This window comes from Malus sylvestris, chromosome 16 (assembly GCF_916048215.2).
Source record: "Malus sylvestris chromosome 16, drMalSylv7.2, whole genome shotgun sequence".
NCBI classification, from domain to species: Eukaryota; Viridiplantae; Streptophyta; class Magnoliopsida; order Rosales; family Rosaceae; genus Malus; species Malus sylvestris.
Window position 1 is genome coordinate 17,144,612 of NC_062275.1, and position 27,797 is coordinate 17,172,408.

The 27,797-nt window shown below is 39.2% G+C and overlaps 2 protein-coding genes across 10 annotated transcripts; both read left to right on the plus strand.

Annotated features, from left to right (window-relative positions):
* Nucleotides 1-8,020: 8,020 nt before the first annotated feature.
* Nucleotides 8,021-9,862, plus strand: LOC126609166 (uncharacterized). The gene is made up of 2 exons (XM_050277159.1): nucleotides 8,021-8,635; nucleotides 9,686-9,862. The coding sequence occupies exons 1-2, from the start codon at nucleotides 8,021-8,023 to the stop codon at nucleotides 9,860-9,862; spliced, it is 792 nt and encodes a 263-aa protein (XP_050133116.1).
* A 9,193-nt stretch (nucleotides 9,863-19,055) lies between these two features.
* LOC126609411 (protein TIFY 4B-like) lies at nucleotides 19,056-23,794 on the plus strand. 9 transcript variants are annotated; one of them, XM_050277348.1, is made up of 9 exons: nucleotides 19,058-19,345; nucleotides 19,553-19,701; nucleotides 19,799-19,956; nucleotides 20,680-20,770; nucleotides 20,825-21,008; nucleotides 21,493-21,564; nucleotides 22,687-22,750; nucleotides 22,872-23,068; nucleotides 23,326-23,794. In XM_050277348.1, the coding sequence occupies exons 1-9, from the start codon at nucleotides 19,228-19,230 to the stop codon at nucleotides 23,346-23,348; spliced, it is 1,056 nt and encodes a 351-aa protein (XP_050133305.1). In that variant the 5' UTR covers nucleotides 19,058-19,227; the 3' UTR covers nucleotides 23,349-23,794. The 9 variants fall into 9 exon arrangements, with proteins under 9 accessions (XP_050133311.1, XP_050133312.1, XP_050133313.1 ...); XM_050277349.1 differs by having other exon boundaries at nucleotides 22,693-22,750; XM_050277352.1 differs by having other exon boundaries at nucleotides 19,059-19,345; nucleotides 21,505-21,564; nucleotides 22,693-22,750.
* Nucleotides 23,795-27,797: the final 4,003 nt, after the last annotated feature.

Consider the following 27,797-nt stretch of genomic DNA (forward strand, 5'->3'; position numbering starts at 1 on the left):
GTTCTCTCCATTTGACCATTTGTCTGAGGATGATAAGTTGTACTAAACCGATAATCTCGTACTAAGAGTCCCCTGAAAAGCTTTCCCAAAACTTTAAAGTAAACCTAGGATCTCGATCAGAAATAATATTCACTGGAACTCCATGATACTTCACGATCTTCGTGATGAACAACTTAGCCAATTTATTCAGGGGATACTTTTTTCTCACAGGAATGAAGTGCGCCAACTAGGTAAGTCGATCTACAACCAACCAAAGGCCATCATAACCGTTCCGTGTACGGGGAGGCTTGTACCTAAAATCCCTAGTGATATTTTCCATTTCCACTGTGTAACGGAAAGTGGCTGCATCAATCCCAATAGTCTTTCCCTTTCCGCTTTGACCTGCTGACCAACTGCACAACTACAGGCCTATTTTGCAATTTCTCTTTTTATACCTGGCCAATAGTAAAATGGCCTAGTGGTATGATACATCTTAGCATCTCCTGGATGCATCGCGTAAGCTGAAATATGTGCTCCGTCCAAACTCACTTTCTTAATTCCTTACATTAGGCACATATAACTAATTACTTGCATAAACATGCCATTTGATTCTCTAACTTTGAGGTATTCCTTTTTCCCTTCAATCCTTGCCTCGATTAGTCCCTGAATTTCTTCATCAATCCTTTGGGCATCGAGTACACGATCCAATAAAATTGGCCTAATTTTAAAAGTTCGCACGTAAGGCTTCTACTCGATCTTTCACCTTTAACTTCGCTCCAATACAACACAATTTAGCAAGAAGAGGAACATGACAAGTATACCAAGCATTAATTCTCACTGGAGTCTTCCTACCAAGTACATCCGCCAACATTTGCACGATCACCCTGGTCGTGCAATCATAATCACCAAGCAACTCAATCCACCTTTGTTGCCTAAGATTAAGATCATTCCGAGTAAACAGATATTGGAGACTCTTATGATTCGTAGAATTCTTACACTTTTCTTCATAAGGATAATGTCTCCCAATCTTCCTAGCAAAGATGATAGTTGTTAATTCCAAATCACGAGTAGAGTAATTTATCTCATGAGGTTTCCATTTGTCGCGGAGAATAGACAATTACCTTAACACTTCCACTTTAACACATCCAATACCATTCAAAGAAGCATCATTAAAGACCTCATAATTACAGTTATCGTCTTGAAGTGCCAAAACATACGCATGAGTGAGGAAATACCGCAACTGTTGAAAACTTTACTCACAATTTCCTTCCCACTCAAACTTAACCTCTTTTCTTATCAATCTCATCAATGGCAAGGTAATGACTGAAAAACCCTCAACAAACCATCTATAACACCCTGCTAAGCCAGGAAAATTCCAAACTTCAGCCACGGTTCGCGGTTGTTCCAAATTCTCAATCATTGCTACCTTTTAAGAATTCACTTGAATACCTTAAACATATATAACACATTTTATAATTGTTGTTTGATTCATCCGACATTGGCCTTTGCTAACCTTAGCGTACAATCAACGTTCCTTCAATCTTTGCAACACCAACTTAAAATATCTAACATGCTCTGCTCTAGGCTTATTAGAGTATACCAGGGTATCGTCAATGAAAACAATAACGAACCTGTCGAGATATTTTTGGAAAACTTCATCCATCAACTTATAAAATAGCAGGAGTATCCGAATAGCATCACCGAAAACTCATAAAGACCATAACGAGTCCTAAAAACAATCTTAGGAACAACATCACTCTTAATCTTCAATTGGAAATAACCAGACCTCAAGTCAATCTTAGATAATACACAGGCACCTCTGAGCTGATCGAATAATCATCAGTACGCAACAATGGATAACGGTTCTCAATCGTTACCCGATTCAATTGCCAATAATTAATGCATAGCCTTCATTGTCCACTTTTTTCCTCACAGTTAAACTGGAGCTCTCAAAGGTGACATACTAGGCTGAATGGAACCTTTATCAATCAATTCTGTAATCAAAATTTTTAATTCCCTTAACTCATCATGAACCAACCTCTAACACAAAATTTGTACCGGGAGACAATTCAATAGTGAACTCCACATCTCCGCCTGACGGTAATTTAGGTAATTCCTCAAGGAAAAACATCAAGAAAATGTCTAACCACATTTACATCTTCCTTACTACTAGAAGCAACATCTTTTTGCACCATATAAGCTAAATATCCTTGGCAGCCTTTCGATAACAATCTATTTGCTCTCCCAGCAACTAACGACATGCCTCGATCCACTTTGCATACCCACAAAAGTAAACTCTGGTCAATCAGATCGATGGAAAATAACTGGTTTCTCTTAGCAATCTAACCTGGCACGATTATAAAGCAACTAATATGTGCCTAGAATCACATTCAAATCCACGATACCCAACGAAATAAGATTCACTAGCATAACTATATCTTCTACCATCACTAACACACCCTGAATAACACCAAACTAATGTAGGGTAACCTACATGTTTACTTGCTTAACAGATCCAACGAATAAGTTATTAATATTACGGTCTGCTGCCCGCAATACTAATAAATCATCGTTGTCTCGATAAGTAAGTAACAATTCCCAAGGGTACAATATTACCATCTTGCCTCTCTTAGAAAATACATATACACGCCTCGATTATGTTCATCCATTACTTTCTTTGGTACATCTTCAATAATAAGGATTATATCAGCCGGAGTCAGCTAGTATGACCTGTACGGCTGAGTCTACAGCTCGTCCATCCATGTTGGCACATAAGTCAGAGTCACTTATAGTGACCTGTATGACTTACTCAACAACTATCCAAATAATATGTCAGCCGGGTCCACCCTTGGTGGCCAGTATGGCTAGACTTATAACTCATCAAATATTCATGTACCCACAGCCAATCTGACCAACTACTAAGTCCATAAACTTGCTGGATTGATAATGTGGTGTCAGGGAAAACTGCTGGGTAACAACTGATTATGGGGACAATTCATAACTCTATGTTTCATCTGTCCACATGAACACATTCACTGTTGCCCACACTCTCCAAAGTGTCTAATATTGTACCTACTGCACAAAGGTACATTCCCTCATTCAAATCACCTTGTCTCTGAGATCTGGGATCACCAATAAATCTATCACTTCGCCTTTGATCGTTGGCATTAAAACCTCAGTTGGAAGAATTAGCGCTAACTTCATTTCTTTTGGAACTCTGAGTCTTTCGAGGTTCTTGATATGACGGATCTTTAACTTTATCGTCTATCTTCTGATTCCTAATCTTTTCTTATTCTTTTTTACTCTCGCTGATCATGTTCTCAAAGTCCCCAATTCTCAACATCTCGTAAAAACTCCTTGTAATAAGTACAGTGGGTAGTGGTCGCCAAAGAACGCCACATCTTCTTAACACCCAACTTAAAATGACTTAACATTCCCACCGGATTAGCAACAACATCCGAATAGTAACGAGGCAAATTTGTAAACTTTCTATAATATTCATTCGCCGTCATCTTTCCTTGTCTCAAATTTATGAATTTCTGCTTCTTATCATCAATATGCCGAAGGAATAAATCTTTTCTTTAACAATTCTCAATCGGTTGTTTCCTCCGGTGACAACGAATAATACTCCTGTCTCCACCAGGATACAAATTCATAACCCAAACCAGGTAGTCGTCTCGACCCACCTATCAGAAGGAAGGTTCCTTTGACTCTGCAATAATCCAAAATGTCTTTTCCAGGTGAGTAAGCCAACACTCTGCTCCCTCAGGTTCCTCATTTCCATAAAGTGATTCAGATTCAACTTATAACCATTCTCAAAAGGAGTCATTTGGGAAGAACGGATAACAGACTGAATCACAGTAGTAGTAGTTTCCCATAACTAAATTAAATCGGGGAAACTAAGCTCATATGAACAAAGTGGCTATCCACGAGGCGGTAAAGTTCTGACAGAAGACACAAGGGAATTCTCAAGATGTCCAGGACTGCAACCTAGGCTCTGATACCAAACTGAAACACCCTGATCCTAGAATCAAGGCGTGCTAGCCGTCACGTGAGCGTGACGTAACCATAAGTACGATGCGGGAGCAAAAGATACGAGAATTTTGAAGAAGTAAAAACCAACAACTAGCAAATATAACCCAATAGCATGCTAAAGTGAGTTAAAGTGTGAACACACACATAAATAGAGCTTAAGCAACTAGGTGCAGTCAAGTAGGACCAAACTAAATTACAACACCCGCAGGTGAGTCCTACATGCAGGAAGTCTATCAGAACGCCGAAGAAAACCTCGTGAGCCACCGACTGCTAACTAGAACCTGGAGGGGCGCAAAACAAAATTGAGTGGGTCAGTAAAACAAAACTTTTCGAAAACATTTCATCAAAACATTTCTAACCCCTCGCTGTAAAACCTGTATACTTTCCCAGAAAAATAGTATATAAACATATATATATACGCAAATCATCAAAACTCAGCTCATCATCTATCAACATAACATCTCAGAAAGAATATGCCATGCCATGCCAAAATATAATATGAATGCATCAATATAACTCAGGTGAAATAATAAATCAACCGGAGACCCTGCAGTGGTCCTGTACGGCTAATTCTATAGCTCAATATCCCATATAGCCGGAGTCACCAACTGTGACCTGTACGACCGTGCCGAAGTCACCAACTGTGACCTGTACGGCACTACACTGCACATAAGTCGGAACTACCTAAAGTAGTCTGTACGACTAAGATGGTGAAATAATACGCTCTAGTGCTTCTCTCATCAATCATCTGTGCACATAATCTAAAGTCACCCACCATTCGGAACCCCTCTAATGGTCTGTACGACTGGCATGTCGGAACCACCTCTAGTGGTCTGTACGACATCCACCTACTTGGATGCAAGGCGAGCGTGCAGTGTGGTGAATACTATAAGCACTAATACCAAAGGTGCAGTTTATGAGCTCACAACGCAATATAAACTCACCTGTGCGTCCACATCGTCAATTCACATATATATGCATCAATTATCAATTTAAATATCTCAACAATTGCATGCATGGCAATTTAAATCATATTTTCATATAAACGCATTTTCTGGGAAAAACAGTAGTATATAGGTAATATGAAAACAAAACTGCCCACTCACAGATAAGTCGAAGAGTCGTAACCCCCGTGACGTCCCTGGATGCGCTCGTCCTCGGGATAGGTATCACCTATATGCGAACCAACTAAAATAACGTTATTTTAAAGCATACCACCAACAATTCTTAATAACTTCTCATACGGTGCTCAATTTGAGTATATGAATATACCACAGTGACCTACTCGACGTCATGGACGTCGACAAATTTTTAAAATAATTTTTTGACGTGGCACGCGCCCCCACGCGCCAGGACAGGCACGGGTTCACGCGCGCCCACGCGCATCTTCTTCCTCGTGAGCTCGCCGGACTGAGTTTTCCGGTGGCCGGAAAACTGGGCAAATTTCAAATGCCTTGTTCTCCTTCGTTTCTCAACCATTTTCTTCGTAATTTATATCAAAATGAAGCCCTAAACATGTAGTTTCACGCTATACTACTTTAAGGCTCTAAAAATCACGGAATCTCACCAGAGAAATCCTACAAAAACCGGCCAACTTCGAACTCGACGATCCCGACGTCCAAAACTTCCAAACGAACGTCCCCGAGCTTCCTTAGGACCTCACTAAGCTCACTATAAGCTTAGAATTCCCTGAAACTCAACATTTCACGTCCACATGAACAGTACTAAAATACTGGGGTTTGGATTTCATGAGCTTTCGAAGGTTTCCAGTTCTAAAATTAGTACCATTCGAATTAGGGAGTTGAAAGGATGAAGAATCTCACCTTTTTGGCATCGATCCGCGATGATTTGGAGGGTTGGTGCTTCGTCCGTACGTTCGAGGGGGAGAGAGAGACTGAATGGGGAAGAGAGAGAGAGAGGTTTGACTGTGTGTTTGTGTGTGTGGTCCATCCAAAAACCATCACCAACCATTTTCTTAACTCCCTAACCACAAAATACAAATAACCTTATTTTAAATCAACTTATATAATTTTCCAAAAGCTTATGGAAAATGTATATTTAGTCCCAAAATATATGTCGCCCACACGTACCTTAAAACCGTCGAGGGTACTTCCGTCATTTCACATTCCCGTCAAAAGTACCTTCGGGACGGGTTGTGATATTTTCGATAAAACCATCACACTCATTATGTTTTACATGTAATAAGATCCAAGTTGAGTGACAATATCCATGTTATTTATGGACAATTGACCAATTTATATAAAAGTAACTAGTTTTACCATAAAAAAAAGGTGAACTAGCCAATTTAGTTTTTGAATTATAACCTAAGTGAAAATTAGGTCCCCTAAAACTTTTTTTTTTCTTGAGAAAAATCAATGCTTGAATTATAAAAATTTGCCAATGATATCCCTAATATTAGATTCGAAGCTACTATATTCAATTTTCATCACTTTAAGTCACGTTACTTGCATGTGATACACATTGGAAGGTAAATTGGTAATTTTTTTTATAAAAAAATAATGTATGGAGTTGACTTTGGAAGGCAAATTAGATGTTAGATTCACAGTCTATATAAAATGTTAAGGGCTTATAGGCAAGAAAATGACAGTATTACATTTTAAAATGTGTCAAGTGACTTAAGTTGACGAAAAATTAGATAAAATAACTTTGAATATAATAGTAGGGATGAAATTAGCCATTTTTATGAATTTAGGAATTTTTTTATCCAAAAACTAATTTAAGAACTTAATTTTCATTGAGGTAATAATTTAGAGACTAAATCAGCACTTCATTCAAAAAAACAAAAAAAGAATCAAGAGTGGTAGAAATATGATATTTGGAAAAGTACGTGGGTTTTGGGGTAAATGGGTGAGAGCACCCGTGTGTAGGAGGGTGGGAGGGATGTTGTGCCGTACGAGACGAACACGGAACATTTGAGTCAAGGTTGAACCCTAATGCCCCTCTTATGCAGCACACCCCTACCCTTTTGTGCAGACCACCATTATTGCTTCCTTTCCCTCTCCCTCTATGAGTCTATCCCTCTCTCAACATCATTCTATTCCAATTTCTAGCATGGTAGGCCTATTAAATTCGCAGGGGGACCCATATTTGTACAAGGGACATGGTCCACAACGGACCAGGATCCTCTTCTGAGCAGATGGAGAGGATCCTCCTGACCAGGCCCATCGGGCCGTTCATTTTTTATCCAACGGTTACAAACATGGGGCCCCTCTTAAAGTTATAATAATTATAACCGTTGGATAAAAAATGAGCGGCCCGATGGGCCTGGTCAGGAGGATCCTCTCCATCTGCTCAGGAGAGGATCCTGATCCGTCCACAACGATACATTTTTGTTGTTTTATAATACATGGACTTTCTTTTTCTTTTTTGATAAAATAATAATTATATATGGGGTGGTATTGGCAAAAAAAAAATAGAAGGGGAGATTTGCCCTATTCTACAATAATTTATGAGATGCATGAATAAAAACCTAATATTTTATTCACTAAAAAATTAAGAGTAATATTAGGTAAATTGAAATTTTAAACTAAATTTGTAAATCATGTGACGTGTTATCAACATAAAATAAGCATGTTAATTAACACTTAAATAATAATTCAATCGTCAATAACTATATCATATGATTTACAAAATACAGTTTAAATAGATGATCCTTTTAACATTACTCAAAAAGTAATGACTAGCTATGGGGATCGATTTGGCGCCTGGATGTTCCCAGTAAGATGAGATTTTTCATATGGAAATGCTGTAATCGTGCTTTGGCGGTGAGAAGAAATCTTAAGCACCGGCATATAAGAGTGATAACGTCTGTGGGGTGTGCATACAAGTTGATGAAACGGATAATCACCTTTTCTTCCATTGTGAAACCAGCCACCGGTTCTGGTTCTGTTCACCTCTTCAACTCAACTCATTCAAGTTGGAGGGCTCTGACTTCCTTCAAAGCTGGTCTAGATTCTGTAGCCGGGTTGACGAATTAGATAACAGAATGGAACTTCTGCAAGAATTTGTTTTTGGCCTTTGGCGGTTATGGAAGAACAGAAATGATGTGATTTTTAATCAGAGAATCTATCAACCAATTGAGATTTTGGAGGCTTGGAAAATGAGTTTAGCCAAATATAGAAATGTTGTGGAAAAGGGGAAGCAGAAGTCGCGGCCGGGTAAGTCCACGAAGGCTCTAGTTGAAGGAGTACGTAAGATCCAATGGCAGAAACCTTATTTTGGGAAGATAAAAATTAACACTGACGTGGCTTGGTGCAAAGAGACGCAGCGGGCAGGGGTGGGATGGGTGGTTTGGGATTTTGTTGGTGTGCTTCAAGGTGTGGGTGGCTCGGGAACTATGAGATTCCATTCGGTAGCTGTAGAGGAGGCGGCAGCAATTCAAGAGGCCCTCGAATTTTGTTTGTTGTGGGAATTTGAAAATGTAATTATAGAATCTAATGCTAAGGCTATTGTCCAAATGATCAGAAAGGAACTAAGCCATGATTTTAGGCTTGAATGTTTTCTTGGTAACATTGGGTCTCTAGTACGTAGGATGCAGTCTGTGGCCTTCGTCTTCGTGCCTAGAGAGAGTAACAAAGCTGCTCACTTGGTGGCTAAGTATGTATGTAAGAAGAGAAGGGCTTTTGTTTGGGATTGTATTAGGCCTGAATTTTTGTTTAATATCTTGGCCCAAGATATTAACCTTTCTCTAAGGATTTAATATACTCTATCTTTGACAAAAAAAAAAAAAAAAAAAAAGATGAACAATTGTATTAAATGAAACCCTACAACCTTCCTATAAGTAAGGGCCAAGGCTTGGCCAGGTCTCCAGCAGCTGGGAAAGGAAGGGCTGTGGAAAGGTCGGTGAATCTGGCACAGTGATTTAATGGGTTCTGGGTTTGGTTGCATTTAAGGCAAAAAAAAAAAAAAAAAAAAAAAAAACTAGCCACCTTGGGGAGGGAAGACTCAGAATAATTTGTTGGATCACTTGTTTTTGTTAAAGAAGGCAAGTCACTAAGGTTTTCTTAGATCAATGTCACACACTCACAAGGCCACTCATGTGAAAATTGATCAATTTCTCCACATAAATTTCGATATGGCTATCTGATTATGGCAACTTTAAATGAAAAGAGATTAGTGCGGGGTTGTGTTGTGTGAGATCAAAATACAGGATAGTTTTGTGTTTTGTAAAAACTGGAGCAATAGTCCATGAACTTTCACTCAATTTTAAAGCTACATGGCACAAAACAAGAAAATCAAATGTGGAGCCCACATTAACCATGTCAGCAAACTAACCAAACACATTGATTTACATCATGGCATTTTGTAAGGAAATTGTTATTAGCACTTCAAAAATCTCATTTGGCACTCCAAACTTTCTATAATTAGAAAGAAAAATACACTTGTGAGGAGTGTATAATGAGATTTTTGGAGTGCTAATAACAGTTTCCTTTTGCAAAATGGAATTACCTATTAATTATAAGGAGTCGAGCAGTGTTAGTTTGAGATTACCCGTTAATATTAACTTTTGAAAGATAATGTGGACTAAAAGTGGAAAATAAACTAGCCAGGCCTACAAGTCCTGTTGGGCCTTCGGATTATTTTGGGTTGTTGAGGGCCTAGGTTAACGTTTAAACAGTACTTCTGTGTTTATATATGGTCCATCAAATAGCACAAGGGATTGGGTGTTGCAGGAAGCAACCCTTCTGACTACACTGTGTATAGTGTATACTGCACGTACAATAAGCTGAGAAAGGGACGCTTCACTGGCTTAGGATATTTGGAAATCAAAAAATCGCTGTTGATGATTGCTAGCACTTGTGTTCCTGCGACTGCCACCGATGTTTAATTATATCAACTATGAGATGTATATATGCAAATGCAGCTGCAGCAGCAGTAACCAGTTTGGACTAGCTACCTTCGGTTTATATATATACAGTTATTGCGCAATTTTCTGCACTCATGAATATGCTGTGTAGTACTTAATAAGCAGTCCAGTATGTATTGTGGCCTGCACTTCTAACATTACATATCAGATAGTGCACGTGAGAAATACTTGCTATCCTGATGATGTATTGCCCCTCTCTCTCTCTCTCTCTCTCTCTCTCTCTCTCTCTCTCACACACACACACACAAACAACTTTGCGATATATCCTCGTTACATGAGAGTTTTTGTAATGCCAGATGTGAAGAGACATTACATACCAGATAGTGCACATGAGAAATACTTGCTATCCCGACGATGTATCGCCTCTCTCTCACACACACACATAACTTTGCGATATATCTGATGAGTCAATTTCATATTATATATTTTACCCTATTCTTAGTATGTTTTGGTAATCATTTTGCTAGAATTTTGATACTTTGATTTGTATTTTCAATATAGGACATCTGATTTCCTCTAAAGAAAAACATGATCAATCGGACGAATTTTGGAGTGATTCAAATTGGACAACTTTTGTGTGTCTCTTGGTGTGTTCATGTCAAAATTTGGAATTTTTCCACCAAGCGGTTATTTTCTGGTGATGGAATAAAAGAGCAGTGCGCAGTGTTGGAAAATGATGTTTCTTGTGTTTTTGGAGCCCAAGATGACCTATGATGGGTTCGTGACCTTCTGGAGAAGTGTTCAAAAGATTCTAAACCTTAATTTCAGTAATATTGGGCCAGTTTTGGAGCAGTTTAGGGGTCCAAAATGTGGTTGTTCAGATTTTAGGCGAAATTCTCATTTAATTTAGGGTTATATTTCCTATTTTATTTTAGTTATTTAGTTTCCTAGTTGGATTGGAAGACCTTTTATTAGGAGGATTTAATTTCTACTAGGTTAAATAAGCTTGGCCGGCCTATTTCTTGCTTCTACTTCTTTTCCGTGCGTTCTTGAAGAGAGGGAATTGGCCAAACGTAGAGATTTTCAGACTTTTTCCATTCTAGGTGTTTTTTATCTTTTATTATTTTAATAAAGAACTTTGTGATGTCTATTATGAATATGTCTAACTAATTCTCTGTTTGCTAGGGTGAGGCCATGAGTCTAAGTAAGAATATGTAGTTTCTCTTCAATTTGCTTATGATTATATGCATGCACCTTTTCGAATTATTAATCATGGGTTTAAACTATCTAATTATCTTGATGCTTGATCACCATTATAATGTTTAGAAAAGTAATTTAATGCAATTTTGGTCGAAGGTTGGTCTCTGAAATTGACAAAGGCTTCTCGTGATTAATATGTGGAAGTTCATTTAGGATGAATACCACGTCTTAAGGGTTGCATGATTTTTCAAAAAGTTTCACAAAACTTAATGAGTCATGAATGTTTAAATTTGATCTGAATACCACAGACGGATTGCATGTTTGATATATGCTCTATGTTGGGGGTCCAAGTAGGCATATATTAGGAAAACCTAACCTTCGAAATATGCATGTATAAGTCATAAGTAATTAGGAGAACTATATAGAATTGTTAAGGTGACGGTGGATCCCTAGTGTTTTCTTAATTTGATTTCTTCAAAACTGTTTCCTTTTTCTTCATCTTTAATATTGCAAATTAATTTACTTTTATTAATCAATTTCATTTTAATTTAAGTAGGCCATAAAATCAATCATCTCAATTTCTACTTTTTCTACTTTACAATAATTATTTGGAATTTGGTTTTCTTCGAATTATTTAATAATCAATATGGAGAACGACCTTGCAAGATCTGTTTATACTACAATAACTTTGTCATTCTTGCAAGTTTTATAAGAGTTTTTAACCCTTTCGCGTGTGTGGTAAAATTCCTATTAATATCCTCGTTACATGAGAGTTTTCACAATGCCAGATGTGAAGGGACATTACATACCAGATAGTGCACGTGAGAAATACTTGCTATCCCGATGAAGTATCGCCTCTCTCTCTATCTCTCACACATAACTTTGTGATATATCCTCGTTACATGACAGTTTTCGCAATGCCAGATGTGAAGAGTGTTGAATTAATTAATTCAGGGTTTGTTTAGTGTTGAATTTGAAATGAATTTATGTAGTTTTCAAAATCTTTTATTTTTAAATATTTCCAAAGAAGCCTCTGTAAATTTTCTCTCTTCAGTATGAAAGATATCTGTTACAAATTACTGCGTATATATAATGTATGCAAGCAGTTTCTTGATGTCAAATATATATGATCAGGAGATGAAGAGATAATTACAATACTTACATCGACCTCCCCAACATAACCTTGCTAATTAACTATCTTCTTCAACACCTAATTGAGCTAATTCTGATTGTTGCCTGTATCTATACAGGTAACTGGGTGTGCTGCTGCTGTGTCTGTGTGTGTGTGTGTGTTGGTCTCTTGCACGAGCTGCCCTATTTTTGGTTTCTGCTGCAGTGTGTGTGTATATCGTGTGTACACACATATATATATGGTAGCTTAGATTTAATGTGTTGCTTTGGTTTTGCTATAGATGTTTGTCCTCAAAGAATATTACATTCAAGAAATTAATTAAGTGGTCTTGAAAAATTGAAAAATTGATCCTCTGGAGTTGCATAAATATTATGGCAGTGCCCTTGAATTAAAGCTTTGTTTACTGATATATATTAGCAATTGGCTCCCTCACCAAAACTTTGTTAAGATTTGATAGAGTTAATTCTATGGAAGAAGAGAAGATGAATGGTTTAGGAATAAAACAGGGAGAGAAGAATGAGGTTGTTCTTTTCTCTGCAAAGTCACAGAGGAATAACAGTTTTCATTAATTGTCTATCTCACACTTGCACACAACGTGCAAAGAGAGATATAAAGCTTTTACAAAACTGAGCTGGATCAGGACAATTTGAAATAGATCTCAGCCACACATTCAGCTAATAGCTAAGACCATCACACATGGCACTCATGGCCTTTTATATCTATATACCCTCTCACTTAGTATTTAACATAAGTGCATACACATATTAACATCACAACTTATTTCTAATCAGATTTTGGACTTATACTTCAACACTCCCCTTTAAGTCCAAAGCTGATATAACTCCTAGCTTGTCTCTGAGATAGTTAAACCTTTCTTTTGGTAAGGCTTTGGTAAAGATGTCTGCTACTTGCTCTTTGGTAGGACAGTAGATCAAATCGATTATTCCTTGCTGCAGAGCATCTTTGATGAAATGGTATCTCCTATCGATGTGTTTTGTCCGCTGATGAAACACTGGATTCTTAGTGATTGAAATTGCATATGTATTATCACACTGCAGAGGAGTTGCTTCTGTTTGTAGTTCTCCAAAATCCTCCAAAACAAATCTGAGCCAAATAGCCTGAGCTGTGGCTTCAGAAGCACTAATGTACTCTGCTTCTGCAGTAGAAAGAGCAACACAACTTTGCTTCACTGAAGCCCATGAGAACACTCCACTTCCAAAGGAGAAGGCATAACCTGAAGTGCTTTTGCTGTCTTCAGGTGATCCTCCCCAGTCACTATCGCAAAAACCAACCAAGACTGCCTTCTTACCTTTCTCATACTTCAAACCATAATCCAGTGTCCCTTTGACATACCTGAGCACTCTCTTGGCTGTTCCATAGTGCTTATTTGTAGGACAATGCATATATCTAGCTAGTAAGCTAGCTGCATACATCACATCCGGCCTTGTAGCAGTAAGATACAGTAAACTGCCTACAAGCTTTCTGTATTTCTCTTCATCTGCTGCACCACTGCCATCTTCTTTACTCAACTTTTCAGTAGCCACAAGAGGTATAGAGACAGATTTACATTCTTTCAATCCAAACTTATCCAACAGGGAAGAGGCATACTTCTTTTGATGAATGAAGATGCTAGATTCTGTTTGAATTATCCCCATCCCCAGAAAATGGTGAAGAAGGCCCAAGTCTGACATCTCATACTTTTCCTTCATATCTTCTTTGAACTCATCCAGCATGTCTTGATTGTTTCCAGTATACACAATATCATCCACATATATGGAGACTATTAGTATATCCTTTTCTCCCCTTGTCTTAGTATAGAGAGTTGCTTCACTTAAGCTTTTCTCAAACCCACACTTAGCAAAATAACTGTCAATCTCTCCATACCAGGCTCTAGGTGCCTGTTTTAACCCATAAAGAGCCTTATGCAATTTGTAGACCTTGTCCTCCCTGCCATTAACTACAAACCCCTCAGGTTGATCTACATATACTTCTTCCTGCAATTCTCCATTCAGAAAAGCAGATTTAACATCTAGTTGATATAATTTCCAGCTTCTCTGTGCAGCAAGAGCTATCAAGGTTCGGATTGTGTCCAATCTTGCAACCGGGGCAAAAGTCTCATTGTAGTCAATTCCTGGTTTCTGCACATACCCCTTGGCAACTAGTCTTGCCTTGTTCTTTTGGACTGAACCATCTAAGTTCAACTTGGTTTTGAACACCCATTTAACTCCAATCACCTGCTTATCACTTGGTCTGTCAACAAGCTCCCAAGTTCCATTTTTCTCAATCATTTGCAGTTCTTCTTCCATTGCCTTTATCCAAGCCTGATCTTGTGCAGCTTTTTCAAATTTTTCAGGTTCCACAATACAGAGATTGCACTGTGCCATAATATCATTTATATTTCTCCATTTCACTGGAGTATGATCATAAGACTGAGGGATCTCAACAGATTCTTGAATGCTGCTTTCTTGTTCTTCAGTATGAGATGAGGTATAGGAACTGGAGGCACTGTCTTGAATCTCACCCAACTCATGTGAATTCTGAATGTGGGTCACAGCAACAGAATTCTCTGAATGTTCCTTCCAATTCCAGGTTATAGTTTCATCAAAAACTACATCTCTTGAAAGAATTAACTTCATAGTGCATGGATCAAACACTCTGTATCCCTTCTCACATGTAGCATATCCAACAAACACACCTTTGACACTCTTAGCATCTAGCTTCTGCCTCATTTCAGATGGTATATGCACATAGCATACTGATCCAAACACCTTTAAATGGCCAACCCCTGGTTTTCTGCCACTGTAAGCCTCAAATGATGTTAAATTATTGAGTGCTTTTATAGGTGATCTGTTCAAAATGTACACAGCTGTGTGTACTGCTTCTGCCCACAGAAAGTATGGCATGCTTTTATCATGAAGCATTGCCTTAGCCATTTCTACAACCGTTCTATTCTTCCTCTCCACTACTCCATTTTGCTGTGGAGTGTAGGCCATAGATAGTTGTCTTTGAATCCCTTCATTCTCTAAGAATTCATTAAATTCATTTGACACAAACTCTCCTCCTCTGTCACTCCTTAAACACTTTATTTTGAGACCCTTTTGTAATTCCACCATAGCTCTAAATTTCTTGAAACAAGTTAGAGCCTCAGATTTTTGTCTTAGAAAATAGACCCATGACATTCTGGTATGATCATCAATGAGAAGCATGAAATACTTATTTCCAGCAACAGATTCAGTTTGCATAGGGCCACACAAATCAGTATGTATCAGCTCCAGGGGATTATTTGCTCTCCAAGCTTGCCCTTTTGGAAACCAGTCACGATGTTGTTTTCCCAACTGACACCCTTCACACACACCCTTAGTATCTTCAAGTTGTGGAAGACCATGCACCATATCATGCTCCCTAAGTTGTTTAAGGCTCTTGAGATTTAGATGTCCTAATCTCTTGTGCCAAATCCAGGTAGAATGTGAACCAATACTAGCATTCAAAGCAAACTGAGTATTTTTCAACAGGGAGAGAGGATAACACCTATTTTCCTTCTTCTTTACTTTGATGACAAGAGTCTCCAATGAAGGTCCATCAAACACACTGCACATGTTTCCTCCAAATAATAGGTAGTATCCATGCTCATCCATTTGCCCCACACTTAGTAAGTTTTCTTTCAATCCGGGCAAGTGCATGACTTCCCTGATATACTTCTTTCCTTTATTTGTATCTATTTCCAAAGAGCCTATTCCAGCAACATTTACCAAATCACCAGTGGGCATTTGAACCTTTCCAGCAACATTAGTTCTTATATTGACAAGAAGATCTGCATTCCCTGTCATATGATTGCTGCACCCGCTATCAATATACCAGTCTCCATCCATTTTGTTTTTAGAAATTGCACTGTTGGCATAAAACAGATTTCCAGTGACTTCTGTTTGATTGGCACAGTTTGCCTTTTGAATAACCTTGCCTGCTGTGCATTCCCTGGCCCAATGACCAAACTTATCACAATTATAACATTTGGGCTTCCCCTTATATCTACACTCACCAAAATGAAACTTAGAGCATACTCTACACTGTGGTTTGGTACCCTCCTGACCCATTGACTGTGACTGATATGAATTTGATGCAGGACTATTGAAAGGTTTCTGTTGAACCCGAGACTTTGAGTCCCATTTCTTCTCATTAGAACTCCAATTCTTCTTAAATTTCGATGGACCATATTTAGTCTCACTCCTATTTTGCCCTTTTGAACTTACTGAGAATGATGCAAATGCCTTCTCAGTGGTATCAACATTATGTAAATCGAACCGTTGTTCTTGACTCTTCAAGATTGCAACTACTTCCTGCAACTCTACAGTTTCTAGACACTTTGTGTTTTCTATAACCAAACAGATAGAATCATAAGGTTTACTAAGACTAATCAGAACCTTCTGCACAAGTCTCTCATTCGACAGAGATTCACCAAATGTTCTCATTTGATTAATTAGCTCATTCAGCCGTGTAAGATAGCTAGATAAAGACTCATCATCTCTCATCCTAGCATATTCAAACTCTCTCCTAAGATTCTGCAATTTCACAGATCGTACCTGATCACCACCGTGATACTCCCCGTACAACAAATCCCATGCCATCTTAGCTGATTCGGCATTGGCGATTCGTGGGAAGATCTGATCCGAGACTGCATTTTGAATGATTCCTAGAGCCTTCGCATCCTTCATGAACACAGCAGCCATTTCTTCATCGACTGCATCGTCCGATGACCCTTCAACTTCCTTCTTCTTCTTCGAGTCAGGGGTTGTAATCCCTTTGTCCACCAGCTTCCATAACCCAAGCGATTTGAATATCGTTACCATCTTAATCCTCCAGAACTCGTAGTTCTCACCGGAGAAGATTGGGGTTCTCACCTCCGAGCTTCCAGATCCAGACATCTTGGTCCGTCTGTTGCTTTCTCGCCTCAAATGAAAACTCCGGCGACTTTCACCGAGCTTTGACTTAGCTCAGTGACTTCACAGCTTCACGCCCAGATTCAATTGATCGAAACCGGCTCTGAGGCCATGTTAAGATTTGATAGAGTTAATTCTATGGAAGAAGAGAAGATGAATGGTTTAGGAATAAAACAGGGAGAGAAGAATGAGGTTGTTCTTTTCTCTGCAAAGTCACAGAGGAATAACAGTTTTCATTAATTGTCTCTCTCACACTTGCACACAACGTGCAAAGAGAGATATAAAGCTTTTACAAAACTGAGCTGGATCAGGACAATTTGAAATAGATCTCAGCCACACATTCAGCTAATAGCTAAGATCATCACACATGACACTCATGGCCTTTTATATCTATATACCCTCTCACTTAGTATTTAACATAAGTGCATACACATATTAACATCACAACTTATTTCTAATCAGATTTTGGACTTATACTTCAACAAACTTAACAATTCCTAGTAAGAATACTAGGACTCAACTAGTTAGGATAAAGGTGAAATAATATGTTGAAAATACAAATCAGTTAGAGTTTTGTACTACGTGTAAAAGAACATCCTGTAATTGAGGAAATACATCAATTGTGCTTTTGAAATTCAAGCACTAATCAGAACTGCTCCACCACGATTGAAATTGGATGTAACGGCTGAATAACCAACTTTCACGATAGGTGGAAGTTGGGTAACCTTGCTTCTATTTAAGAGAATTCCCTGCTCACAAATAAAATAATTCTACGTTTTAGATCTATCACCATTAGAATATAAAGGTCTCCAAGTGATCAGTAGATGCGTTCTCCTGAAACTATGGTACTGCTATGGCTGCTTCGACAGGTTTGTCTTCAACCCTTATGCATGCTTGTGATCTAGGGTTAATGTTAAATTATAATTTGTTCCAATATTCCTTACCCACTAAACGTGTTTCAGGAAATGGTTTCACAACTTTGCTAACATTTTTCTTAACCTAAGATGCATGGAACACAGGATAAAATTAGTTTATTTGAATCACAAGGTAGCTTCAGTTACTTTTAAGTTGTAATTTGTATTCACTGTATTGTAAACGAACTGTGGCTTAAAAAACTACATATATACAATTACTTTGCTGCAATTTTAAATTCCTTAAACGGGTTGATGTTGGAGTAGCTTAGCTATTTATTTATACACTTTTCCAAGGTTTATTTATTACATTATTCCATTGTTGAGTTATACTCCACATTTTCACACACTTACTCGTGTGTGGCGATACTACTTAAGCTAAACGCATGAATAGTAAATAGTAGGTGATGTGGATCACACATGTCTATTAGACTTTTAGACATGAGTTAACTTGCTCTACTCTAATAAAGACAATTGAGATTTCATCATAAAATCAATTTACAATAAAAAAAGTGGCCTTACTCTTTATAAACCCTTGTAAAATTTATTAACTTTTCAATACGAGACAACACACTACACATGATTGCACATCAATTGATACGAAATCTTTGGCTGGGTGTTTTGAATATACTTGAATATAGTGACCTTTTCTTTTCTAATCCAATCCTAAAGATATAATTGCGTATTGTATTATATATTACATATGTTGATGGCATAAAAGTCTCCCTTTGTCTTCTATTTGCCCACAAGTCCTTATTAAAACTAGTTATTGATAAACCACACCCTAGAAGGCTAGGCCTAGTACCTACACTTTCCACTATCCCTCCCTCCCCTATATGTTCCCTTCATCCCTACCACTGTAGCATTAACCCCCTAAACCACCAATTAATCATGAACTTTTTAATAATAATTACATAAAAATCAAAGGGTTTAGTCCAGAATCATTCAGACATAGAATTACGTGGCAGTCTAGGGTGAAACGCAGCTTCCGAAAAGCCCCTTCCCCCACAAAAGCACTTAACTCGTCACCACACGACTTATGACTCTTAAGAGACCCCGCGCCGACTCCTCACTCCCCACTCTCACGCTTTGCCCTTTGCCCTTTTCCCCCCAATTCGCCCTCCCAACTCCCGCTAAATTACCCACCCGCCCAGATCGCCCTCCTACTCGTAGGGCTAGTCCGCCTCCTCCGGCGGCCTAATTCCCGCCATGAACGCCGCCACCACGACGTTTCCCTCCATTCTCGAGAAGCCCCTTAACCAGCTCACCGAGGATGACATTTCCCAGCTCACCCGCGAAGACTGCCGCAAGTACCTCAAAGAAAAAGGTCCTCCCTTTCTCCTCTCTCTTTTCGCTAATTTCCACTTTTGCCCCTCCGCCCCCCATCGCCATATTTTCCGGCGCGCCTAAAATCACGGGACAGCGCACTCCCCAGAGTCTATATTTAATTGTCGAAATTAATTAATTAAACGACGAGGATTTCCCCTTTTTCTTTGGTAATTTTTTTAAATGTGGTGGCCACGTGTCCGTACAGGAATGCGGCGGCCCTCTTGGAACAAATCTCAGGCGATCCAGCAGGTTATTTCCCTCAAGGCGCTGCTGGAGCCCAACGAAGATTCCGGCGCCGGAGCTCTCAGAAAGATTGTCGTTTCGGCTCAGACGACCACCGCCACCACCCAGCGTGTCAGTACTTTTTTATGTGTTTGTTTCCCGAGAAAATTACACTACTTTTTTTCCTTTATGCTTAGCACTCGTTTGATTGCAAGGTTTCTGTGTACAGGCGGCTTCGAATTCCGCTGATTCAGCTAAGGAAGCGAGCGCCGATGTCCAGGCTTCAGTGTCCGCAGACGAACCAGCGACGCATCCGAGAAATGAACGGCCGAAATCGGTTCCCGAGGATCCGCCGGTCGATGCGGATACCGCGGCCATCAGTCCCAGGTTCATCTTCTTTAGAACTCTTTATTGACTTGCTATAATGCATGGACATTAGCTGAGTTTTACTGCTCGGTGTAGTTCTAGTATGTTAAGCACAATGTAGTAGTGAAGTATGCTACTTTATCTAGTTGAAGCAATTTTTTGGGATAAAATTCTTCAAATTAGTAGACTTTGGCGTCATAATGTTGGCTTTGTCCTTTGAGAATCCGTATCGAGTCTTGTATGATTATTTGAGCTTAGTAGATTGAGGGGGAAATGGGTTTGTGAAGGAGATTCTGAAGTGGATTCGCGTTTTCACACCTTGCTTAAATAGGTGTTAAAGAAGCCCCACATGCGAAGGGTGGCACCATGTTTACCAATTTGTGGCAGGCTTATCTTTCCTCCATGGGTCATGGCTTATGCTTGAGTTGATTACATACATTTTAAAGATTCAATTGAAGTGACATTACCAGTAGGGTGCATATTCTCCGTCTTCCTTAAGACAGTTATGAAGCCAAAGTAGATTACTTTGTTTGTAGAGCATTATATGGCATTTTCTTGATTACAAAACGTCGCCATATACTATTTCAAACGATGCAAATAATTTTCTGTTTTCTGCTGAAAGATTGGAACAATATGTTTATAATTAAGATGTATCTAGGGGGTGGTGAGAACATTTCATGCAATCAATCTTGTGATACATTTATGTTAGGTTCTAAAGGAACGTATTTGAAATTGTGGTTGCAGAAATCAGTGTACAACTGATGCATTAGTTCGGCAAATGACAATTTTCTACAGTGGCAAGGTGAATGTATATGATGGAGTGCCACCTGATAAGGTAAATGAAGCTTTCTATTTGAATGGAGACCTTGAGATAAGCCTTCCAATGCAGCGATATATGGATTTGCAGGCACGGGCAATCCTGCACTTTGCAGCAGGGCCCAACCATCTGCTTCTGGACAATCAATTTGGTGGTGCTGCAGCAGAAAGGTCCTTACGGTGCCAATATCAGACTGCGGGCGATAAAGATGGCCCTTTCCCTCCTAGTGCAACAATTTCTCAATCAATGCAAACAGGTATTTGTGCAGAAGGATTTCTTGGCTTACCTTCAACTACTTTAGGTGGAATGTAGTTAGCTGTGTACTTGACTTTTAGTTAAAACTGCACATACTGAATGGAAAATGAGATCCAAGATATGGTTCAATGCATTGGCTTCTTTCATTCATGGGACAATGTGATTTCAGTAAATTTAATTTTAAATATTGCTCAAAATTTGAGCTTGCTGAAACAAGAATTTTCTATTCAACTTCCTTAATCTTCCTACGGGTGCCGTACTAAACATAGCTTAGATCTTTGTTCAGTCTTGAGTCTTGATTAATTATGAGTCAATTTGGCTGGAGTCACAAAGAAAGGATGTTTGCTGTTGTAGTTTCTGATAGATAGAGACCTTGGCAGTCAGCAATGCCCTAAACCCTATGCTAGAGGACTATAGCTTTTGAGTTTCTGGTGGTTATTTAATTGATTTCAATGGATCAATGGCTAGTTAATTGATAGTTTCAGTTAACTTTACAGGGAAGTTCGGCGAATATACACAACAGTACTGGGAGAAAGGGAACAGCACTCGTGATCCTGGTAAGTTCAGTATTTGTGTACCAGTGTAGAAGTTGCTTGTGTGATTTGCAAAATTTTCTCTCCTATCACGTATCTGAGTGAAAAGTATGCAGTTCTTAAACAGAAAGATGCTTATTGTTGCAAGTCATATGGTCTCCAAGGATATGCATTCCAATATCCTAGATTAAAAAAAAAAAGATATAAATCTTTATAGATGCTAAACACACATTAGTTTCAGAGAGTATGTAGAAGGTATGGGTCATATTTTCTTATGTGTAAAACTGCTCATTAGATTTTTTCCCCCTCTCGTCGCTGTGTATGTTTCCCTTAGGAGTATTTGGGAGAAATTTTAATTGTTTAAGAAAGCTGTAAAGCAAGATATGGCACTATGAAATCGTAGTTGGTGATGCTAATTTGCAGAAGCATGGTAACTTTATGATGTATTATTTTTGTAGAAGTATTTTGGTGGAGGGTTAATGCCTTTACACCAGTATCACAAGATTCAAATCACAACCAATTTTGCTGTCACCTCAGGCCAATGAAAAGAAACCGCGACCGCCAACTGTTTCGTTGTAACATCTCTAACTCCATATGTCACTTGCTCCTTTGAAAGACTCGTCTCTCAGCTAATTTCGAATGAGGAAATTTAATTTACGAAGGAGCCTTAGACTAAAAAAATGCACTAAAAGAACACTACCAATGAACTACTCAATCACACAAAGCTACAACTAAAACATTACAAATGCACTGCAAAGATGCTAAACAAAGGACTTTCAAATGATACCTGAAAGTTCTCCCAAATGTATTGGATCTAGTCATTTTTCAACTCCATCTATCTAATTTTTGTAGTGCTATCCTAACAAATTTAGCCTAGGTTTATAAAACTGTAAAGTTCGTCATCCAAACACACCATAAATGTACCTTCACTACTGATACTGCTCTTAGCACTAGTTTCACTGTCAGTCTGTCACTTTCATTTCCCTTTGCTTATGCCACAGTCACTACCTTAACATGACTCCTTTGCATGCCATGGGATTCTGATGAAAAGGTCTTATAGGCTTAACCAGTTAAACAAGTTTCACTATTTTCTGTATTAAATTTACTAGTTTCTTTTCATTGAAACATTTGGTGGTAATCCTTAAGATGCAGAGGGTCAGGCCAGCAGAAAAGTCTCGTTGCAGAGATACCGTGAAAAGCGAAAAGACAGGTACCTACGAGTAGAAACTATTGTTTACTACCACTAAAATCATCTGTTGCATATTAAAACTCCTAAGTGTTGGATCGCATCCCATTCATTTCCTCCTTTTTTTTGCTCATGTTTCTACTAGAGAAAGATTAAAGATAAAGAAAAATAGTGGAGCGAATTCTAGCTTGGAGGTTTACTTGAATCATCAACTCAGGACACATACCTCAAATGGTAATTCAAGTCAGAGTGGCACAAGCTCTCCACCCCAACCTGGGCTGCTGCAGACAGCTGAAAATCAGCCAAAGATCCGCTGTCTTCCTGTTGACCTAAACGAGAAGGGTAAGCTATAAAGTTCCTCCTCTGTATATTCCATGACATTTGATATTCTTGATTCTTTGCGAATTTAACCTTTATAGTTTTCCGACCAAACATAAATTGACTTATCAGGTAGATTGGATGTCCGAATTCTATTATGTGATGGTATTTGAAGGATTGAAGTCAGAAACAGATGCTCTTATGTGACAATATTTTGGATTATAAAATATTTACAGGTCGTTTGGTTTTGTTTTGTTTTTCCCGGTTTGACTGTTATGCAGATATCCTGGAACGCCAAGCTTAACAATTTCTAGGTCATAAAGAGTTGGGATATGATTGAGGACCCCTCACCTTACGTTAGTGCCATGACAAAGCTGATGGGATGGGTAAGAAGAAACTAAATTAACCGGCTTCTAGTGACCTACGTTTTTGTATGATTGGGCTGCTGTGCGACCATGAAGTTTTTCCAGACTTATGCCTATCAGGAGGAGGATTATCAGTTTGGACTGGTACGACTTTGATCAGTTTTGTAATTTGTAGGATCGTATTTTCATCCTCGGGAATTTGGTTTGTTGTCGATGTTTCTAAGGGTCAAGATGTAGAGCTGCAAGCAGCAATGTCCTCTTTAACTCCTTATGTATGTAATTATTGTATGCGGTACCATTATCTGTGCCGAGAGCGTATTGTACAAGTTGGATGAGATTCTCTCCTTCAACGTTTTGTAGCTATGAAGAAGAGCTCTTATCTAAATTACCGTCGCTTCTGTTTATTAGCCTACTAAAGTTAGCAAAAAATGTGTTGCAATTTGCTGAAAAATCATGGCTCAGTTGGTGCTTGAAGTTGGCAAAAAATGTGTTGCAATTAGCAAACTACAGTTTTTAGGTTTCCACTTTAGAGCATCTCCTTGATGGAGGGCAATGGCTATTGGAGAGCAAGAGTAATCAAATTGCCCTCACTATTTACTCTAAAGAGTAATTGTTTTTGTGCAAGTTTTCCCGTATGAAAGGAGGAAGGGCAAGGTCAAGGACGATTAGTATTTACAAACATATGTTTTTTATTTTGAATGTTTTCTTCTTATTTCCACATATCACTAACAACGTGGATTTTTGGGGCGATTTTAAATGTTTAATTTGCAAGTGTGTTGAACTTTTTTGAATTTTTAATTTTTTTTGGATTTTTTAAGAGTTAAATTAATCATAGCCGTTGAATGGGGCAATTTATGTTAAATCAAAGGCTCACAAAGAGCCAAATGGGCGGGGAAGTTGGAGAGACGGGCAATAGCTTAGGGGGGGGGGGGGGTTGGGGCAGATGGGCAACATCTTTGGGCTTCACGTGGGGGCCCCCTTGTCTGCTGGACTTCAACTAGGGCTCAAGCCCTTGCAATTGTTGAAGAAGGCAGCTGCCATCAACTCAATTGCCTCTTATTTTGTGGACTGGTGGATGAATTTTTTTGGGGTGAAGGACAACTCAACTCAATTTTGGGGCAATTGGGTGATGGGTGGAGATGTTAAAGAGCTTCTTTGTGCAGAGCCTCAATCTATAATGTCCTTTGACCAAGTTGCTTATTTCTCAAATAGTACATGTAATATGTATCAATACATATTGAAATTATTAAAAATTCCAGCTTCTTTTGCGTATATAACGTTTGGTTATTGGAGTTATTTTGATTTACTAACTGTTTGGGCCCAAAATATTGTTTTGGGCCGAGCTTAGAGTTATTCTCGGCCCAGTAACATTCATCTAGAATTGTCATGGGCTGTCAAGTCAAGGTTGGCCAAATCCTATTGTGATAAGGATTGGTTTAGATAAAGGTAAGGTAGTTGAACCCTAGTGCAAGAAGCTTAAAGCTGGAGATGTTTAGAATTAAGGGATGAATCTGGTTCGTTATGAAGCTGCTAGAATTGGCTGAAACCTAATCAGATTGGATTGGGGAGTCCTAATCCAAGTACATTTCTAGTTCGGCCATGAAAGGGGTTCGCTACTATAAATAGAGAAGGGAGTGCATCATTCAAGGTCCCTCCAATTCAACACACAAATTGCCCTGTGCAAAGCTTCTCAACAACCTTTGAGATTTTATCCTTTCCTTATTTCTTCTCGCCAACACATTTTCAATTTGGATAAACAGCAATGTGAAGGCAACTGGTGACATCTTCAACTTGGATAAACAACACTAGAGCCGTAAAATCAACCGATCAAGGAGCACCTTCAGTTTGGATAAACAACACTCCTTCAAGACCGACTGGTTATTTATCCAAGTCTCAGTCGACAAGGATTTTTAAGTTTTTATTGGTAGAGGTCATCTCATCAGCTTTCTAGGCGAAGTGAGGTGTTACAGGGTACTAGACTCGGCACGTTTGAACGCCGAGTTGTTTTATGATTGGATATTCACAAGTACACTTTAAAGTTCGGCATTCCGACGGCGAACCACATTTACCATCAAGACATACATCTCTTTCGAGTATTTGTGTCCATATAATCTGGTGCTAGTTCGGCGTGCTTATACTCTCATGAATATAATCACCATGACCGAACTTGACGCCGATGATTTATGAACTTCGCAGAACTAGCAGCCTTGCCTTCAGGCTCTAGAACATGAAGGCCGAGACGTGTTTTGTCACATCTCGACCCGGGGTCCACCACATCCAGGGCTTAACTCCGTTGTATCACGATATTGTCCGCTTTGGGCCCCGACCACGCCCTCACGGTTTTATTTTTGGGAACTAAAACGAGAACTTCCCAGTGGGTCACCCATATTAGGATTGCTCTCACCCAAACTCGCTTAACTTCAGAGTTCTGATGAAATCCAAAGCCGGGGAGCTCCTAAGAAGCCTTGTGCTAAATGAGGTGAACATGCACATATAAGGCACATCACCATCTCTCCGTTGGTCGATGTGGGATGTTACAATCCACCCCCCTTAGGGGCCCAACGTCCTCGTCGGCACACTCACACCACACGGCATAGTGGCTCTGATACCATTCTGTCACATCCTAGATCGGCTCTACCATATCCCGGGCTCAATTCTGCCATATCACGATATTGTCTGCTTTGGGCCCCGACCACGCCCTTACAGTTTTGTTTTTGGGAACTCAGACGAGAACTTCCCAATGGGTCACCCATTCTAAGATTGCTCTCGCCCAAACTCGCTTAACTTCGGAGTTCCGATGGAATCCAAAGCCAGTAAGCTCTCAAAAGGCCTTGAGCTAAAGGAGGTGAGCATGCACATATAAGGCACATCACCCCTCTCCTCGTTAGTCGATGTGGGATGTTACATGTTCCTTCCTCGGCTGCAATCGCAAGATCAAGAAGTTAGCAGTGCGCTCAACGTGACATCAACATATTTTACTCCTCGACCGAGCTCGGCCGTCGAGTTGGCACGCCCCGCACATAACCGAAAGACGTAGTTAGCTCATTAGTTACTTGGCCTGCGCCTTATGTAGGCTTGGTAGTTTTTAGGCCAACATTTTGGCACACCTATTGGGACCCAGTCTTAACGTTACAAAGTTCATGACCGTTGAGAAACGGTCAGTAAAAAAGAAACAGTCATGGGAAAGTCGACGACTAATCTTCTAGTCCAAAACCCAGGACAAGATGGCTTATTACAAGCACAAAATCCTCCTCATATCGTGAAACCTGAAGCAACAAGTGCGACACGCCGAGAAAAGGAAGTTAATCTCGACGGTTAACCCTGTGATGCAGAAATCCCTACCAAAATGACAAAAGGCATTTTTGTTGAATGACTAATGGAGGATTGTGACAAGGACGGTGGTGAGGCCTCTGATCCACCAATTAGATCGTTTCTTCGACCACAACTTGAAGAAAAATCCTTGCAGTTTAAGCAAATGTTCAGTCGAAAGGTAAAAAACATACTTGAAGAGATGTGTGATAATATCGTTGTACACAATAGATTGCTTGAAGTTCTGGCTAGTAAAGTCCATGATATTGGACCCGCTGATCGATCCAGGCAACCTCTTCTAAAAAGTAATCCTTTGCCAGCGATACAGGTCAAGACATGATCTGCTCGGCTCAAAATGATTGACTTGGAGAAAAGCAGTGAATCAAGTAATAGAGCAGACAAATTTGACCAAAGGAGTAGAAGCGGTGTCTGTTGACATGGTTGAAGTCTAGAGAATGATTGATTCGACTTTCAAAAAGGGCCGAAGTTCCCAAAATTTATTCACCTATATCCGACCTTTGTAGAAAGATTCGAATATCCTAAGGGATTCAAGATTCTAGACTTTAGTCTTTTCGCTGGAGAGTTATCATTGTCCTCGTTAAAACATGTGACTCGATTCACTACGAAATGTGGAGATGTTAACAGTGATTTTCATAAACTACGACTATTCAATTTCTTGTTAATCGGCTCAGCATAGATCAACCTCTCACCCAACTCCATCCAAAGTTGGGAGGAATTAGTCGGGAAGTTTCATGAGCAATTTTACCAGCCATGGATGGAAATGTCAGTTTCTTCGTTGGCCAGGATGGCTCAAGCATCTGACGTGTCACCAATGGAGTATCTTACGAGGTTTAAGTCGGCCAGAAATTGGTGCCGAGTACCTCTTCCTGAAGTTGAGTTCGTTAGGATTGCCTTGAGTAGCCTGGATGTGGAGTACAAAAAGAAATTCTTGGGGGCAAACTTTCGAGATATGTATGAATTGGCTCAACATGTCGAACAATATGATTATTTGCTCTGAGAGCAGAAGATCTCGAAGACCTCATCCCGAGGAACGATCTATAAGAACCCTATAGTCAGTT

Coding starts and splice junctions, on each gene's coding strand:
- LOC126609411 (XM_050277347.1), top strand. CDS start 19,228: ATGAACGCCGCCACCACGACGTTTCCCTCCATTCTCGAGAAGCCCCTT. Junction 21,009..21,504: donor TTCTCAATCAATGCAAACAG/GTATTTGTGCAG, acceptor TTAACTTTACAG/GGAAGTTCGGCGAATATACA. Junction 21,565..22,686: donor GAACAGCACTCGTGATCCTG/GTAAGTTCAGTA, acceptor GTAATCCTTAAG/ATGCAGAGGGTCAGGCCAGC.
- LOC126609166 (XM_050277159.1), top strand. CDS start 8,021: ATGGAACTTCTGCAAGAATTTGTTTTTGGCCTTTGGCGGTTATGGAAG. Junction 8,636..9,685: donor CTCACTTGGTGGCTAAGTAT/GTATGTAAGAAG, acceptor TCCATCAAATAG/CACAAGGGATTGGGTGTTGC.